The following is a 17,747-nucleotide window of genomic DNA, read 5'->3' as shown; positions in this document are numbered from 1 at the left end:
TAGACACGTTACCTTAGCCCATCCCTGTTTTGAGTTGCTAAGGTGAGATTCCTATCAGACGTCAAAGCGCATATTTCGTTCGTACCAACATAATATATTATCGTGACTTTTAACGTACGTTTATAGCAACAAGATAAAGACATTTTCAACTTAATAACACACTCAGATTTTAACTTGGGGCATTTCTTCAAACTTTTCGCAATAGGTCTATTCTTTCATACTTGCAATACTAAAATTCTGATTTCACTCAACATGATAATAATAAACCAGAGTCTTTTCTGTCCAGGGTCGGCCAAATGAAATATACTTAACCAAATGATGTGTGATACACAGAGTGAAAAGTGCGTGATCCATACCCGTTTTTCCGGCTTATCGTACCACTACGGAACCAAGTCCGTCCACTACAGTCATGCCGTACTGGATCGCGTACTATCTCGCACATAAGCAGAGTACGTGGAAATATTGGTTCAGTATCTAATCCAGTCGTGCATTTTTCCCTCTTTGTGTATGATTTAATTCGCATCTATAGGGGAATTAGTGTGATATAGGAATGGTTATTTCATCTCATTTTTCATATATAATAGATAACATTTAATTACCGCAATGATTGCCACTGCCAGTAATTCTGGCTTCCTTGACCCATATTCCTCTATTCTGAAGTAGCTTCCCAACTGCCTAGCGATCTTGGATCAACGATGTGGCCCCACCAGAACTCCAAACATAGGATCTCATAAGCTACATTTCAGCCAAATGAACGCAACATGCAAGAAATACGAATATTAATAATTACTGAATTTCATGTTCGATTTATTTTGTCTTCACTATACTTTTCGAATTTTGCATTTTTAGGGACGGACTTTGTTTTAGAAGAATTTGGCCAAAGAGACTACGTCACGCATTAACCATGATCAAACATGAGGAGTTGCTAATTTATTTCATATCAACATATTTTGAAGTTCTTTTTCGTATCTTATGATTGATACATTAGTATAAAGATTGACCGAAAAGTATACAGAGTTCTGCCCAGTTTATTTCAAAATTAAAATATTTAAGGGGAAAGAGATTTCTACTTCTAACTATATAGGCATCAACAAAAGGCCTGAAAAAACTTTAAAACAAATAACCAAAATTAAATAATATTTTCTTACTTCATAAATTACCAAATACTATAGAATTAAAACAGATTTATTAATGACGAAATTTTCAATCGGCTTATTTTACTTCCAGCTATGTTAAGTGTCGGAAGTCTTATAGTACGCATTGTCCATCCGTCTGTGTCTGTCGACAGGTATCAGAACAAAAACGGTAAGATATATTGAGAACTGTTCCTTGTAATCGATTCAGTATCCTATGAATATGTTTCATCCTCTCCGTTAACCCTCTATTCAAAGCAGAAGTGGTACAGGTCAACTATTTCCGGTTTCAACGTTGATAATAATTGAGCAAAAACGGTAAAATATATCGAAAAGCTGTTTTTGCAATCCGTTCATCATTCCAATAACAGGTTATACGTTTTTCGTTAATCTTCTATTCAAACCGCGAGTGGCAGAAATCAAACTTCCGGTTTCAACATTGGTCACCATCAAACAAGAACGGTAATAGACAGCGACAAATGGTTTAAAATCGATTCAGTGAAATCAAGGGAACATACCATCACCACCCGCAACACTCTGCCATAACCGGAAATATTTGAAATTTACTAGTACTTCCGTAACTTCACAAAAGAAATAAAAATATCTGAACAAAGCAAGTTTAATTAAAGTTAAAAATAATATTTGTGTAACAATTTCGTCAACTAACTAAACTTTTTGGCTCTAAGACGTTTATTTCTTGTGTGAAGTTACTAAAGTAAAGCAAAGCTAACATGAACCAGATAGCACTTCCGGTTTTAATACTTACGGAGTTACTGTAAATTGTCGTCTTAATTTCAAAATTTAAAACACACGTTTTTTATTCCCAATTGCGTGCAACTTATGTTAAATGAAATAAAAACTCAAAGTTTTAGTGGCTAGCAAAGCTGATGTTTAGTTACGTATTCCACCGCTAGGACGACAGTAAACCAAGATGGCAGGAAACGAAGACAGAAGATCATTTTGTGTATTCGAATTTACGTAAACGTCTGAAGTTAATGTTCAACCAAGTTTCAAGACGAAGTTCGGGTTAGATCCGCCAAGCGGGCATTCAATTCGGAAGTTGTACACACAATTTGAAGAAAGTGGGTGGATCTGCAAAAGGAAATCAACAAGCCGGCCAGGAGTTGATAAGGAAACAGTTGATTGTGTGCGGGCGCCTTTCGCCAGAAGCTCACAAAAAATAACGGTTCGTGCAAGCAAAGAATTGAAGTTGAGGTGTGGAAAACTCTGCGAAAAAGTTTGAAATTTCACCCATAACGACTGAAACTGCTGCGGGCGCTTAAACCTACTGACTAAGATAAGAGACTTGTGTTCCGTGCTGTGATGCAAAATCTTATGTAAAGAGACGGTTTCATTAAGCCAGTTGTATTTGGTGATGAGGTGCCTTCCATCTTTTGAGAAAACCAAACAAAATGTGAGAATCTGGGTTTTGGAAAATCCCCGTAATTATGAAGATATTCGTGATTCCCCTCAAGGTGAATGTGTTTTGTGCAGTCACTCGTAAAATACTGTATGGCTTATGTTTTCGAGGGGGATACTACACACGAAATTTCCTACCTTTACATGCTGCAGATATGGCTTCTTCCGCAGCAGGAAGAGGACATGGGAAATTTTATTTTCCAGCACGACGGAGCACCCCCATATTGACATCGGGATATCAGGAGGCAACTCAACAGAAGGTAACCAAATCAATGGATAGGACAAACTACTCGTAAGGATCCGGTTCTGCTTTCTTGGTTCCCCGATCGCCAGATATCCTCCCGTACGCTTTCTTTTTGTGAAGATATGTTGGAAACCAAGTGTATTAGCCAGCCATACCTAACAATTTACCTTAACTTCAAGTACGCACTCAAGAGCTGGTTACATTGGACTGATGTGTGCAGAATTTTAAAACGCACTCATACGAAGCATCTTTGACACGGGACATAACACATATACATTAAAAAAATAAAAATAACTTTCTTTTTTTATTTAACATAAGTTGCATGTCATTGTGAAAAAATAAACGTGAGTTAAACGATGAAATTGGGAAGACCATTTACAATAACACTGTATTCTCATAGAGCGAAAATGTTAAGATATTTCGAAAAGCGCGTTTTTCACGTCCTAAGAATAAATTCTATCTCGAATTTTATCTTTCTGTTGAAACCAGGAGTGGTGAAAATATACGATTTGTCTGTTGCAACACTGATCGCATAATGGACGAAATGGAAATAGACAGCGATAAGATTTTATGGATTTAGTACTGCAATAATGTTTCACCTCCGATTTTATTCCTTTATTAGTACCAGAAGTAATGAACATGAATTACCACTTCCGGTTTAAATGTTAAGCTTTATAAGCCATAACAGTAAGAGTAAACCAGTAATGGCTCTTTGATGTGAATTTAGCGTCCGAGGAACAGGTTCTATCTTTGATCTTATTCACCTATTGCAACCAGTAGTTATAGATGCACTACTTCAAGTTTGGCACAATTTGGGAGTCTACCATAGTCTCACACTGTGAAAGGAAATTCACTTGTTTACTTACATAAACACACACTGTTATTTCAACCAAATCTCATGATTTCCATTATAATAAAAAATCATATCATGCATGGTTAACTTTACGTGTAACATTCCAAAAATAAAAAAAAAAAAATAAATAAAAAATACATAAACCACACCATGATGGGTAGTTTGTAGGAAATATAATTAGCTTCAAGTATACTAATATTTCCTTCCAATTGCTTAATAAGGCTTCAACTCTTCTTTCTTTCTTGTTTTCTGTCATTTATGTGGAGTTGACATTTCTGACGAGTCTTTTTCATAAAGCTCTAACCTTGAATTCTTCCTCTGAAGAGGGGCCACAGTGAACTCAGTGATAGAGCGTTCACCTCTGGTGTGTGAGGTTCCTACTTTGATCCCAGCTCGCGTCAAGACTTTGTGGTGGACAAACACCATGTGTGTGGATTTTCTCGGGGTTCTTCCACTTTCTTCATTCCACCAATGCATTCATTTCTCATCATCACCGTCTCCTTTAGCCTCGCCGGTATAACCGTGGGACGTAAAACTGAAAGATTTCATTTCATTTTTCTTCCTCTATTAGACTCTCCTCTGAAATCATTCTTTACCATGCCCTTAACCATAATTTATCGGGAATTCAATTGCATAGCAATTTTTTTTGTTTGTTTTTAACCAGTATTAGTTACATTTGCCGGTTTCCTACAAATTGTTCATTACAGTACTGTTCATGTTTTCAGAATGTTACAGGTAAACAACCATATCTGAAATGTTTTTTAATTATTTAATGGAAACCCTGGGAAGACACAAACAGCAGTGTGTGCTTGTTTAAATCGATAAGCCACTGACGAACGTGTGATTATCATTGAAAATTTCGACATTAATACATATTTACAATAATTCTGAATTTAATTTAATAACATTAAACATGCATCAGTTTAGATCCTTCAACTACTACAGTGTTTGAATATAAGTATTTTAAGCGTAGACATGCATTCATACACTTTAGGCTTAAGAAAAGAATATGGAAAGGAAACTCTATTATAATTTCAAACTCGACTTCGAGATAACTGAAAATCTAGCGACGAACTCACCAGTATATCAACTATGTAGGGAGCTGCCATTCCTCCAAATCGACTTATAATATTACATACTCCTATGGCAGTGTTTCTGTTGACTGTGGGGAATAATTCAGCTGTGTAAAGAATTATTGTCGAGGACTCAGCTGTTACAAAAAGTTTACTTATCATTGCAACTATGAGGACTGTTGTTGTGTACTCTGAAAGATAAAAATAAAAATAAAGATAATAGATAATAATGCATACGGAAGACATTACCAAAAAGAAGTACTCAAGAATTCATCGAAAATTATGTAATTGATCTTAATATAGCCTATTTCAGTTCTATTACGAGTAGTAGGTTAAAATTAAGTTGTATTTTGTATATTTGTAACAAGTAACAGTGTCACAGCGCACACCATGTGAAAGAGTTTGGTTTGTCACACTGTACACAACATGAAAATTGAAGTTTGAATTTTTGTCTTTTCCCCGACCCTCCATTCCTCACTCAAAAACTTTAGTACAAGAGAAAATCGAAAAGAGTGTGCGCCTATGATTTATTACCAGATTACAAACAAACAAAAAAGGGTGTGCTACATAAAGCCTCACGTATCGGTTAATCATCTCTAGGTAAATTGCTTGTGGGTATGACAACACTGTCTTGAAAGCTGGCTCCATTACATTTTATCAGAAAGTTAAATGCAGCAATGTGTTCGCGCGTCAGATGTTGTGACAAGCTCGTATTGTTGTTGTTAAAGTGTACTTGAATCTCATGCGTGTGGCATACGGGTTTTATGTGGGACACCCTGTATATATACGAGATTTTATATTATATTATATATATAATCCGCACTTTTGTCTGTTTTTCTACATAATCACCACATCCGTTGATGCACTTGTCCTAAAGTAACACAAATTACTCGATACCCGCTATGTAGAAGCCGACTCGATAATCACGGAAATAATGACCAACGTTCTGCACTTCGATGTCGTTTGTGAACCTCTGTCCTGTTAGGAACCTGTCTGGACTGTACGGAGGATGCTCTATAATCTCCCACCTCTAGGAATGAAGTTTCCCGAGTATTTTGTTCGCCGCGTGCGGTTTTGCGTTGTCAAGAAGGAAAACCACATTGTCAACATTTTAAAGACACTGACGCCTTTTCCTATTGGCTGCTCACAGATGACAGAGTGCGAAAGTAGCCTTCTGTGTTGCTTTCACCTCTTGGCAAAAAAATCCTGTACGAATCCAGTCTGATTGTTCCAAAACACTGTGAGTACCAGTTTACCGAACGATGGTGGTGTTCGTTACTGGCGAATAGGGATGTTTCCGCACCATGTTCTGCTGTTTTGATTCCGGAGTGTAATGCAGTATCCACATCCACATTTCGTCACCAGTGACAATGAGGAATCTATTGCCCTCCTCGACGTAAACGTTGAAAATAGTTCAGTGACATGATCATTCGCTTGCTTAGTCGACATTATTAAAAAGTTTAGAAACCCATTGACATGACACCTTGCGGTATTTCAACGAATCGTGGACAATGCAATTAAACACTACAATAGGAGATGTCAAGATCTCTGGCAATGTCCTTCAGACAAACAGGTCGATCTGCTTTTACCATTTTGTTACCACGCGTAATGTTGTCCGGTATCAGCAAGGAACGAGGTCCTCCCGATCGCTCATATTGTCCTGCACATTTTCTCGTCCATTTCAAACTCCTTGCACACTTTGCACTGATAAACTTGTCCCCATACACTGGCTACACTTTCCTGTGGATATCTGCCTGTGTGCCCTTCCACCAAAGAAAACTGTAACACTTCACTGCTCATAAGGCGTAGACGTCCTGAGCACTCCGCCCATCTTTGGCAACTGGTAGTGTCATGTGGTGGAAGAAATCGGAAGTTATACTAGGGCTGTTTATGTTCGGTGGGACCTGTCACTGAGAATTTTCTTCCAACCACTGTTAATCTTCATCACTGTAGTTTTGCCGTGAGTTTTGTAGGCAGTCATCGTCTTAGACAGTGTCCCTCGCGACATACCCATCACACTCGCAACACATAACCCAGCACCAACAAACTGTCCTATTTAGAAGTGAAAGAGGTCATCCATTTTACCGTCTGCTCAGTTCACTGCACACTGCCGTTCTACTGCTCATCACGTAATACGGAGTTTGCCGTAACACACGACAACCAACAGCCTGGATTGTAGTTGCCGCCTGATCGTTTCCAACCCAGACATCTGACGTGTTTCCAACTCCAGGTGTTTCTATTATTTTGATAACTATCTGTATTTTTCTCTGAGATTACTTTTCTTACATATTCAACTTCTGAAAAATGACAATCTTCAAATCCTACAGATTACCAAGTAACAAAGCAATGTTTCCCTCCATTTTTTGAAGATTTTGAGAACGACAGTTTAGTTTTAAATTATTTATAATAATCCAGAGAATTCACATAAGTTCAGGTGAATGATTTGCAGCCTTCAGCTAAATTGTGTAACATTAATGAGAGTTTAACATTTACGCAAAAGATATCTGAACCTACCACTTACTAGTGATTGCTCATATACAATCCAATTTGGCAAAATAGACGATAATCAGATATCAAATTATAATCTTACAGTGGAAGAGATACAATAGCACTAAGAGAAGATATATCTGCAGGACTTTGACGATGTAGACTATCGTTGTACACAGAGCATTTCTACGACTTAGAATAAAGATAGTTACGAGTATGTACGTTGTATATCTTGTTATATATCTAATATAGTAATGAGGGCAGAAGTGTTATATTTACAAGCATTAGCCATAAAATAAAAGAAAGAAAGAAAAAATAAAGAAAAAAATAAGTAATTTTTGTAGATTGAGCAATATATATTTTGTTATTACGTTGCTATGGTGATGGTATTCGTTGTCAATGATATGTTTATAACATATAATTGTGTAAAACGCCATTGTAGTTAGACGCGTAATTTTGAATTGTGAAGTAAAGCAAGCTATTATCGTAAAATATAAAGTTCCGTGAATTCGAGATTGATGTATGTTTCTTTAAGTTATCTTAAAGATAAGTAGCATATAAAATATATGCGAGTATATGTAGGAACTGAGGCATTGTGGTTATATATATACAGGGCCGGATCCAGGATTCTCTGAGGGTGGGGAGGTGCACCAATAACTACTAGTACATTTGAATTAAATTTTGAGTTTTTTAAATGCTTTTAGGCATCTGTGATGTGAATGAGGAATTCATTTGGAAATGCTAAATGTTTGCTCTTGATGAATTCTTTTCCTTCAACCTTCAGAAAATTGACTTAAACTATTGATTTTGCAAAACTCACTGCTAGCTTCTCACTTTAGGTAGTGTATATTTACTAACGAAGGGGGAAAAAGGGTGCATACGTACACCTTTGCACCCCCTAAATCCGGCCCTATATTATATATATATATATATGATCTTTTACAAGTGATAGGAATTAACTTCACAATGCGTCAGATTGGAAGGAAGTAATGAAGAAGGATTTGCGGATTTGAATTTTTTGTGCTGAGATTTAAAGTTTGTTGACGCTCTTTACTTCAAGTACCATCTCAAACAGTGGAAAGATTTCTACATTTAGAATGCCCATGAGCAATTCCTTACCAGTATTCCTACAGGGAAGGTTCAGCAAAAAGAAGGAAAATCCCTTCAAAAATGAAGTACTTCAAGCAAAGTACAAGGGCGACAACCTATCACTGAAACTTTGCAGTAAGTGTTAGACTTAGCTGATTTTTAGGTAAGTGTTCTACTTCCATTAATATTATTACTATATGTTTACTGTTTCATTAAGTGAAATTGTGTAACTTTATTCTTTAACTGATCAGTACCAAGAAAAAGAACAAGGATACATTTTTCCGTCATAAGATTATGTGTAAGTTTGCAGTAGGAATTTCCCTAAACTCATCGAAGAAGACGCGAGAACTTGTTGAAAGTATACAGGGACTACCACGGAAGATGCATTCAGATATATATATTTATTTTTATTGAGTAAATAACTATTCATATGTTTTTAATGCAAATCCAAGGCCATTACATTGAATGTTTCTATAAGTTAAGCAGTTTTTGAAGGAACAGTACATTGCTTAACTTAAGAGGAGTTAAATATATTTACGAATAAGTACATAACCTTATTGTGAAACTAAGCTGGAAATTATTCTTATCAATACACTTACCTGCTGGAATTCCATTTATTACTAGGAGCGCTACAGCAGCTATAAGAAATATCACACCAGAAACTATCCTCCTTCCAAACATTGTGAGAAACGGAATTGGAAGAAGATAACCAGGCACTTCTAAAAGTCCACTCACAAAGATGTACAGATACTGATCCGCAAGAAAGTTCTTAGCATTTAAAGACACTCCGTAGTAGATCATGGAAGAAACAAACCAGCACACAAAGAGAATGAACGCTCGTTTTCGTAACTCAGACGCTTTGACCAACGAGGAACATTCTTCACTAAATGCCTTCAGCTTACTTTTCGCAGGCTGTGCTTCTTTCTCAGGGTGTTTCATCTATGGAAATTAGAAATTAAATTACTTGTATAACATACTATTAACGTTTTCTACAAATTTCAAACTGAAATAACTTAATGTCTTAGAATATTTTATGCTTGCGGACAGAGCCTAGCTAATCAGAAATTTGTAACACCATATATAAAGACAAGGATGTACTTAATGAATTTCTTAGGATAAGAAATGAAACAATAGAAAACAGTTTCTTTTGGATATTTTCATCACACCACAAGCTATTAGGATTCAAAATGGTTTTAAATACAAAAATCTACTGAATTGTAATGTCACAGAAACTTAACCATTATGACTATCCAACATCTTAAATAGATGTAATATCCACTGGCTAATTGAGCTTTGATTATCTTCTAACGTTGTCTTTTCACTATCAAATCTTAATTTAAACTCCCCCAAGTCAACTCCTCGTACAACCAGCACCATTTCCTTCTGGGATTCGGATGCTTCCTGCTTGCAGCGCAGATCTTAGCTCAGATCTCCTTATGAAATACCTTACACTGTTATTTCCTTATAGGAAAACTTCCTATAACTGTGGTATGATGCCTACGTTATCTGTTTTTATTTCCTTAAATAGCTTCATTATCGCTTCCTTATTTTACAACAGCCAAAATAAATTACCAACACATGTTTTAGTTTTGGGTACTTTACACCATAGTTATTAATGAGATGGAAACAAATTCTAATTAAAACCTTGCCTTATTAACTTTACACTGTTTTTGTATACTTTATGAAGTTTTCTGTTTAAGTAGGGTAACCATAAAGTTTTCAGCAGAGAACGGGACAGGTTCCGAGTTTTTAAAAATCATCAGAAATGAGAAACAGGTCAGTGCGTAAATTAGCTCCTGTTTACCTTACCAATACCTAATACATTTATATTGTAATATAACATAATATTCCTCTTTGTTATTATTAATTATTAGTACCTTTACTCCTTGTTTGTTATTTACTTCTTACACTTGCATAAAACGGGACAAATACTACTTTCTTCCATCTACTGACGGGACACGCCCGTAAAACGGGACACTCTCTGTCAAAATTGAACGTATGGTCGTCCTATGTTTAAGGTTCTTGGATAAATATCGCCCCCCCCCCCTTTTTTTAAATTTTAGTAAATAATTCAAAGTCAAAGAATATAAAAAATATAGAAAATGAGCCAACATTTACAAAATGCTATTAAATAAACTAACAACTAATACGAATATAAAATGAAATTAAGGGAATTTTAATTCATAGTGCAGTAGACTCGCGATTATCCTAGTTCCGGTTAACGAAGCTTCTGGATTAACCGAAGCGGTCTATAAAAAATGCAGATTACAGTTGATGTAAGAGATGGTATGCATATTGGCTGTTGCCGAACCGCTAAGTCCCAAATCTTCGGACTCAGCCGTCTGTCATCGTATATCGCTATAACACCGCAGCATCAAAAGAGAGGCCAAAAGATGTCTAGAAAACAATCACTGACTTTATTTAAAAAAAAAAAAAAAGTTTTGTATGGTACTATATGTACGTAAAAATAATGAATTTTTATAACTTTCAATATACTGTAATAAACAATTCCTGTATAAAAACTTGTTTTATCATTGACAGTACGTACTACTGCACCCAATAACAGCTGATCTCCGTATTATGCGAGTTTTTGCGTATCCGAGATAAACTCGGTCCCAACTACTTCGGATAATCACGAGACTAACATACATACATATTTTATATAAGGTGTTTCAAAACAACACCGGCAACGTTTGGGAGGTGATTCCTGACACCAAGATAAGACAAAAAGTATAGACCAAACATGGAAAAATAAATTTTAAAGACCCATAGCTCCAAAACTATGGGACCTACTGTAGTCGGGTCAAGACTTCGCATAGGAACTAGTATGGGCTCTATTCAAAATAGCCAAGTTTCAGAATCCTACGGTGCTTCAGTAACAATTTATACCCGTAGCCAAACTTCCTCTGTAAAAACTGCTGCGTGAGTACCTTAGGATTCTGAAACTTTTTTTTGGGGGGAGGGGGGACAGCGCACATATTAGTTCGTAAGTGAAGTCTTGACCCGACTACGGTAGGTCCTATAGTTTTCGAGCTATGGATCTTTAAAGTTCATTTTTGCATGTTTACGGCAGCCTATAACTCCGAAAGGAAGCATTTGTGCACCCGGGTTGGTCTATACTTTTTGTCTTATCTTGGTGTCAGGAATCACCTCCCAAACGTTGTCGGTGTGTTGTTTTGAAACGCCCTGTATATGAAAGATTGGATTTGAGTTCAGCTTCCCTTTCAGCAGCCAGGATACATGAGACATAGACCTACAACTTAATGTGGGATCCAAACCACATGAGCTTTCACCGGGAATCAAAACTGAGTCTTCCGCGCCAAAGGCATGTACGTTAACCATATATCCAGGAAGGAGCTCTTTAAATAAAATATGAGTATAGTAGTGTTAATGTGTGCTCAAAACAAGAAAAAAATACTTCGTTTCCAAGGGAACACGAGTACGGTAGTCTGCAGAATATTCTAACTAATAAAGGTGGACCCTGTTCGCAAAAATTTGACGAACTCTGGCTTATTCCGTATCATAGGCATTTATGTTAATGAAATACTAACAATATCGGGACGCAGTTTGAGAAATTCACATTTTTTTATTTTCACTCTCCCGTAAACTGAAGTAGGAAGAAAGTTCGAACACGCACTCCGTTGGGAAACTTTATAAAAACTTTGGATTAAAAATTTGTTTTGGTTATGTTGAACGGTATGGTCTCTACGCGGGTGTACGTACATTGGATGGACAAGACATTCGAAGGTCATTATTTTAGATTGTAGAGGCAATGAAACGTGTAAATCCGTTCAAATCTCGAATTCAATTTTTTTCATGAATACTATACTTTCTTCTTTCCTATTGACGTTCGAAAGTAACATGACTAATGGTCCATAAGGCTGTTCTACACAGTTAAACAAGGTTATAACGTGTAAAGCCATTTCAACTATTAATTTTATACAATTATTATTTAGATTTTGAGAATATCCTTTACGTATCTGACACGAATATAACGTTATAACAGAATAAATTTAATGCTACATTGGTAGGGACTTGAACTTTACCAGAGGGCATGGTGGTCCAGAACGTGTGGGTCTGTGGTGGACATCTGTCCATGGGTTTTCCTGGGGCCTCCAATTCTCTCACATTTTCATTCTACCAAATCTTTCATAATAATTAATCATCTGTTTCCTTTAGCCTAAAGGGGTAACATCCACTTTTCTTCTTTTTTTTTTTTTTACCCACATACAAAAAGCTGACCATGTAATGGTACCTCAATTTATTAGGGCTACCACACGACAAGCGGGAGACCCGAGATTTGAGCCTCTGCCAGTTCAGCATCGAAGATTCTTCTGTGTTATAATGTTAAAAGCTTCAATTTTTATCAATGTGTAACGTGGAACCGGTTTAAAATCTTATACGGACATGATATGCTCGAATAAGCAAAATTTACGGGTTGTTCTAAATATTAAACAACGAAAAAAAAAAAAAAGCTCCAAATAAAATGAAGCGTTCCTGAATTCATGTTGCTAACAATCAAAAGCACTCCCCCAACCCTTTTATGTATACTATTTATTAAACTAACTTTCCGATTCATTAAGAAAAAAATCTATAGAGCTTCCGGTTGTTATATGGTTATCGTACGCCCCTTTATCGCGGGACACACTGATTCGATTCCCGGTGGAAAGTTTATGTGATTAAAATACTACGTGAAGCTGAAAGCCCACGTCTCACGTAGCCTCGGTACTGAAATTTGATAGTAAACTCAGATGTAACTAAGCAACCAAAAATTTTCTACATATAAAGTTACCTAATAACTGAAAATGCAGTACAATACAATTACCTCAATATCCTGGTTCGGACTATCAGTGCCGTCGGAATCTGGTGTTTTAAAATTTGTACTTCTATTCCACTTTTGAGCTGTTTTAATAATAGCTTTAACTTCATTATATTTCCTCTGTGATATCAACCATTTTGGAGATTCAGGTATAAGGCTGTAACACAAAGAAATATTAACACACAAGAAGAGAAATGGATCACTTAAAAGTAAATTAACTTGGAGAAAAACTTTTTCTTTTGCGACTTGAGAATATGAATAGATATAATCTCTACTTTCTAATAAGAAGTTCATGGACAGGACTCTCGGTATAAATTACTCTCTGGCACGAAGTTGCGAAGGACTTTAGACAACCAGCTTCAATTTTACGTCGAAGGACGTATGATCACCACATCGCTAATTGTTGGTCTTCTTGACTGCATTTTTTCAGGCAGTTAGTTCCCGAACTGTCTTTCGACACTGAGTGAAGATCATACTGACAACACCATTTTATAGAACAGGGGTAGCCAACTTTTTGGGTTTGAGAGATACTTTTCATGTTAGAAATCACTGACGGACTACTTACCTTAATATATACTCTACATTAAGATAACTAGTCTACGTTAGTCTAGGGACTTGCTTTTCTGACGTCTTTCGCGAAATCAAAATCGACAGTATTTATATTCGCAGCAAGTACAGAATCTTATAGTCGCGAATTTTTGATATGCATCAATGTTTTCAGCCGAAAGCAATTCTAGGGTGTTCATCCCAGAGGATTTGTAAGTAAGGCAGATCTTACACTCTTCGACTAGTTGATTTGATTTGAATTTAACGTTCCTTTCAGCAGCGAGGCTAGGTGAAACGTGCACCTAAAACTTAACGTAGAATCCGAACTACATGAGCTCCCACCGGGAATTGAACCCGGGTCTCCCACACTAAAGGCGCGTACGCTAACCGCTTAGACACGAGGGAGCTCTTTTTGACTAATAACTGTCGATTAATCCGCTAGAGATTAGTTGCAGACAGTCATCTGATCGATAACCTGCTAGAAGGAATCATAAAGAAGTAACAATGATCGATCAAGTCGCTAGACACAGCCCTGTAGGCTACCTTTCACAACATATCACTCGACGTGTTGAACACCTCTGTTATACAGCAATCCACATACTTTATCTTTTATCCACATCATGGTTTATCTTTTTGCAAATTAAGGTTTATTTTAAATTCGTTTCTAACTTAGAAAGTGGGATTATTCTAGATCCTTATTTTCTGACTAGTTTATATTTTTATACATAATAGTTTCTTACGTACCAATAAACTGAAGTCAAATGACCCTGCATAAATCACATTTAAAAAAATTCTCTTATATGTACGGAACACAATATTGTTTGTTTCGTTTCCTTTTGAAAAACCCCGTACATTTTAATACAGGAATAAATAAAATTTTAACTTTCTGAGAAATGTTTTTATATTTCAAAAATATTTTCTAAAAAAGTAATAAAATAACTAAAAATCAAAGGTACAAATTAATGTTAAATTTAAATCTGAATAATTATTTAGCAGAACAAAAATAATTATACAACGAGAAAATATCATACTTGATTGATTTTGCTTCAATAGATTTTTTATATCCGTTTAGAGCAACAAGACTATATAAGACGACACCGATTACTTAAAGTGAGATCCGGACCCCTACTCCTCTTTCTATCCGAGGCAAAAACAACCATTGCGATCATGCACATTAGTCACTTGGCTACGAAAACTGCAGTAGTTTACTTGCTGTTAATTTGTACCATTTCTCATCTACATATAGAGAACTGTAGAATTATATTTCAAGAAATTGTAACATTTTCATACGTTGTCTTCTATAGTTAAAACAAATTGTTAATAAAATCTATTAACGATACGACCAATTAACAAACATAAGCCTTAAGTCAAGCTTCATAAACTATTTGTATGAATCATAAAATGACTAGGACTGCAAATTGCACACTTCTTTACTGTTGGATATAAGTTTGTACATACCAATCACCTAAGTTTTCATTATATTGTAAACTGTTTCGATATTACCTATATCTTCTTCACTTCTGATTAGAAGCAGAATCATCCTTGTGTTTCCTTGCATGTATTCTCATGTAAGGAATTTGGGGAACATTTCATTATTTACAAATTTTGAATAATTGAATATCCAGGCACGTGACTTGCAGTATAACAATGTGAATTGTTAAGTATAAACTTACATTCAATTGTAAGAATTTACCTTTTAATAGGTACAACAGAAGTTAGTTTTGTCAGTGTGCTTCTAATAGGTACAACAGAAGCTAGAGGAGAAAAAAATATTTCTTATTCTGAAAATAACAGAAGGTTTGCCCAAATGAAAAGGGGACTACAGTTATAGTTAAAGACACACTTATTACAGAATATGTGAAGTACAGTTAATTTGTAACACGACACTTGCAGATAACTGCCTTTGATATTGATGCATTGATCGTAGCGCATAGGAAGAGAATGGATGGAAGTGTAGAAAACTCATGGATTTCTGACGGATCCATTAATCAACGATGTCTTATCTCATAAGACCGATACCAACGGAATATGTGCAGCGTGCGACAGACTGCTTGCTGTACACCTCCTGCATCTTGGGATAAATTTCTGAGGCATGTACTGTTTCGACGCGAAGAAATAGGATAGTAGCTCATTGCACTGATCTGAAGGAACTTGCACAAGACTGGCTAAACAACTTTCTCCAATTCAGAAAACAGTAAGCGATGCCATTTGCTACAAGCGCAAACTGGGAATTACACTGCGCAATGTGTAGGCAAACATATTTTCCCCACTTTGATTAGATACAACGCCGCAACAGTCAAAGTCGGAATATAGCATCTTTCTACATCTACAGTGTACACGTGCTAGTGCAGTTTTCGTAGTGTTGAAAATAACACCCGCAAGTACTGGGGAAATTCTCTTTCAAACCAAAGTGGCTGGCGTAAAATTGTTTCACCCCACAGGAAAGAACTTAATCAAAATTGAATTTCATACCGGACAACAGGCTAACAAGTTTCTTAATCACGATCTGCTTAAATCACACGGTTGGTTTGCCTGCGTGCCTTCCTATACAACCCGATCAGTAGGGATTATTCATGGTGTGTATCCGAACTTTATCGAGGAAGAAATACAGGAAAACCTCGTGTGTCGTGCGCAAGTGCTACATGTACGACGGATTAAAAAACTGGTAGATTCTGATACTCGCCCTACACACACTATCGTAATAACCTTTGATACACAGCGTCTCCCGGACTTTTGCTCACTTTACCACGCGGGATATACTATACATACATATGTACCCGCGGTTAAACAGTATAGAGATGGGTGTTACCGCCTAGGTCACCTCCAGAGGGTGTGCCCCTCGAAACAAAAACTCTGCTATCGATGTGGGGTCACCTCATGACGCTAACTCATGTACAAAAGATCCAAAATGCATCAATTGTGGAAGAGGGCATATGGCCATGGATCTCTAATGTCTGGAAAGGAAACGCCATCAACGCATTAACCAACTCATGGTGACAGAAAAAAAAAAAAAAATCACGTATAATGAGGCCCAGAAACAGATACCAACGACGAAACAAACATCAAACCAAAGTTCCGCTAACACTATTAACCCTCTCTTAATCAAATACCTGACCTACCTTTCCTTTTTCAAGGACCACCAACGTCAGCCACACCCTTCAAGCTCAGATCTCCCCGTTCCAATTTAACCAAACCTTCACTGCCAAATACCGTACCTCCTCGGTCGGTGGGACGAACGCAGGAACAAAACAAAAGAGGTAGAGCTTCACGACACGAAGAAGAGAGGGGAAGGTCAGCTGATTCTCAACACAATAGTATCACAGGTTTTTCTAGCAGTAAACAACGTAGAACACAGGAAGACATAGGGGAACACCAGAGTGATTCTTCGCCCACATATCGACGCAGGATGATGCTTCAATCGAGGACGTCCAACGAAACAGACCACACTGAAGACTCATTACAAAGTTTTCTTCATAATCTATTACATAGTATTAAAAAATATGCTGCCATCAACTATGGTTATCAGTCTGCAACGCAAACCACAGACAATTCACCGATATATCAACTTTTACACGCATATTTTCGAACATTAGAGAATGGCTAGTAGATCAGCTCTCAATCTACTACAATGGAACTGCCATCAACTACGAGGAAAAGAATCATTTTTATGGCACTTATGCCGTTTATTCACCCCAACTATTATACTCCTGCAAGAACCTTGGAGTACTCAAAAATACCCACCAAGGATTCCGGACTACACGTTATATACGCAACACAGAACAGATGGATATGGAGTGGCAGTCGGTTTCTATAAACAAACATCCAACAATGGCATGCAACAAATGGATCTCCAACATTCTCTGTCGAAATACCCGATTCAAGTTCAAGGTTTTCGATACAAACAGATCACCATCCTCAACGTTTATTCTCCTCCAGATCAGGAGATCTCGAAGAATTTATGGTCCTATCTTTTTACTTAGCGCAGAGCACCATGTATCATTGCAAGCGATCCTAATACTAGGAGTATCCAATGGTGTTCCCAGAGTAACAACAGGGCTGCGGATCACTTCATCGAGGCACTGGA

General features: G+C 36.7%; 1 protein-coding gene across 6 annotated transcripts in view; it reads right to left on the bottom strand.

The window, feature by feature from the left end:
• LOC145686640 (organic cation transporter protein-like) overlaps positions 1–17,747 on the bottom strand; it is a 192,899-nt gene that overhangs the window by 20,502 nt on the left and 154,650 nt on the right. For all 6 annotated transcript variants that reach the window (XM_081760110.1, XM_081760114.1, XM_081760109.1 and 3 more), the window contains 3 exons: positions 13,124–13,274; positions 8,898–9,237; positions 4,729–4,913 (listed from right to left, as the gene is read on the bottom strand). In XM_081760110.1, coding sequence (XP_081616236.1) covers positions 4,729–4,913; positions 8,898–9,237; positions 13,124–13,274 — 676 coding nt within the window. The remainder of the gene's footprint in view (positions 1–4,728; positions 4,914–8,897; positions 9,238–13,123; positions 13,275–17,747) is intronic.

This window comes from Thermobia domestica, chromosome 5 (assembly GCF_964235325.1).
Source record: "Thermobia domestica chromosome 5, izTheDome1.hap1.1, whole genome shotgun sequence".
NCBI lineage: Eukaryota > Metazoa > Arthropoda > Insecta > Zygentoma > Lepismatidae > Thermobia > Thermobia domestica.
Note: the sequence above shows the minus strand (reverse complement) of the source record. Positions and strands in the feature narration are given on the sequence as shown.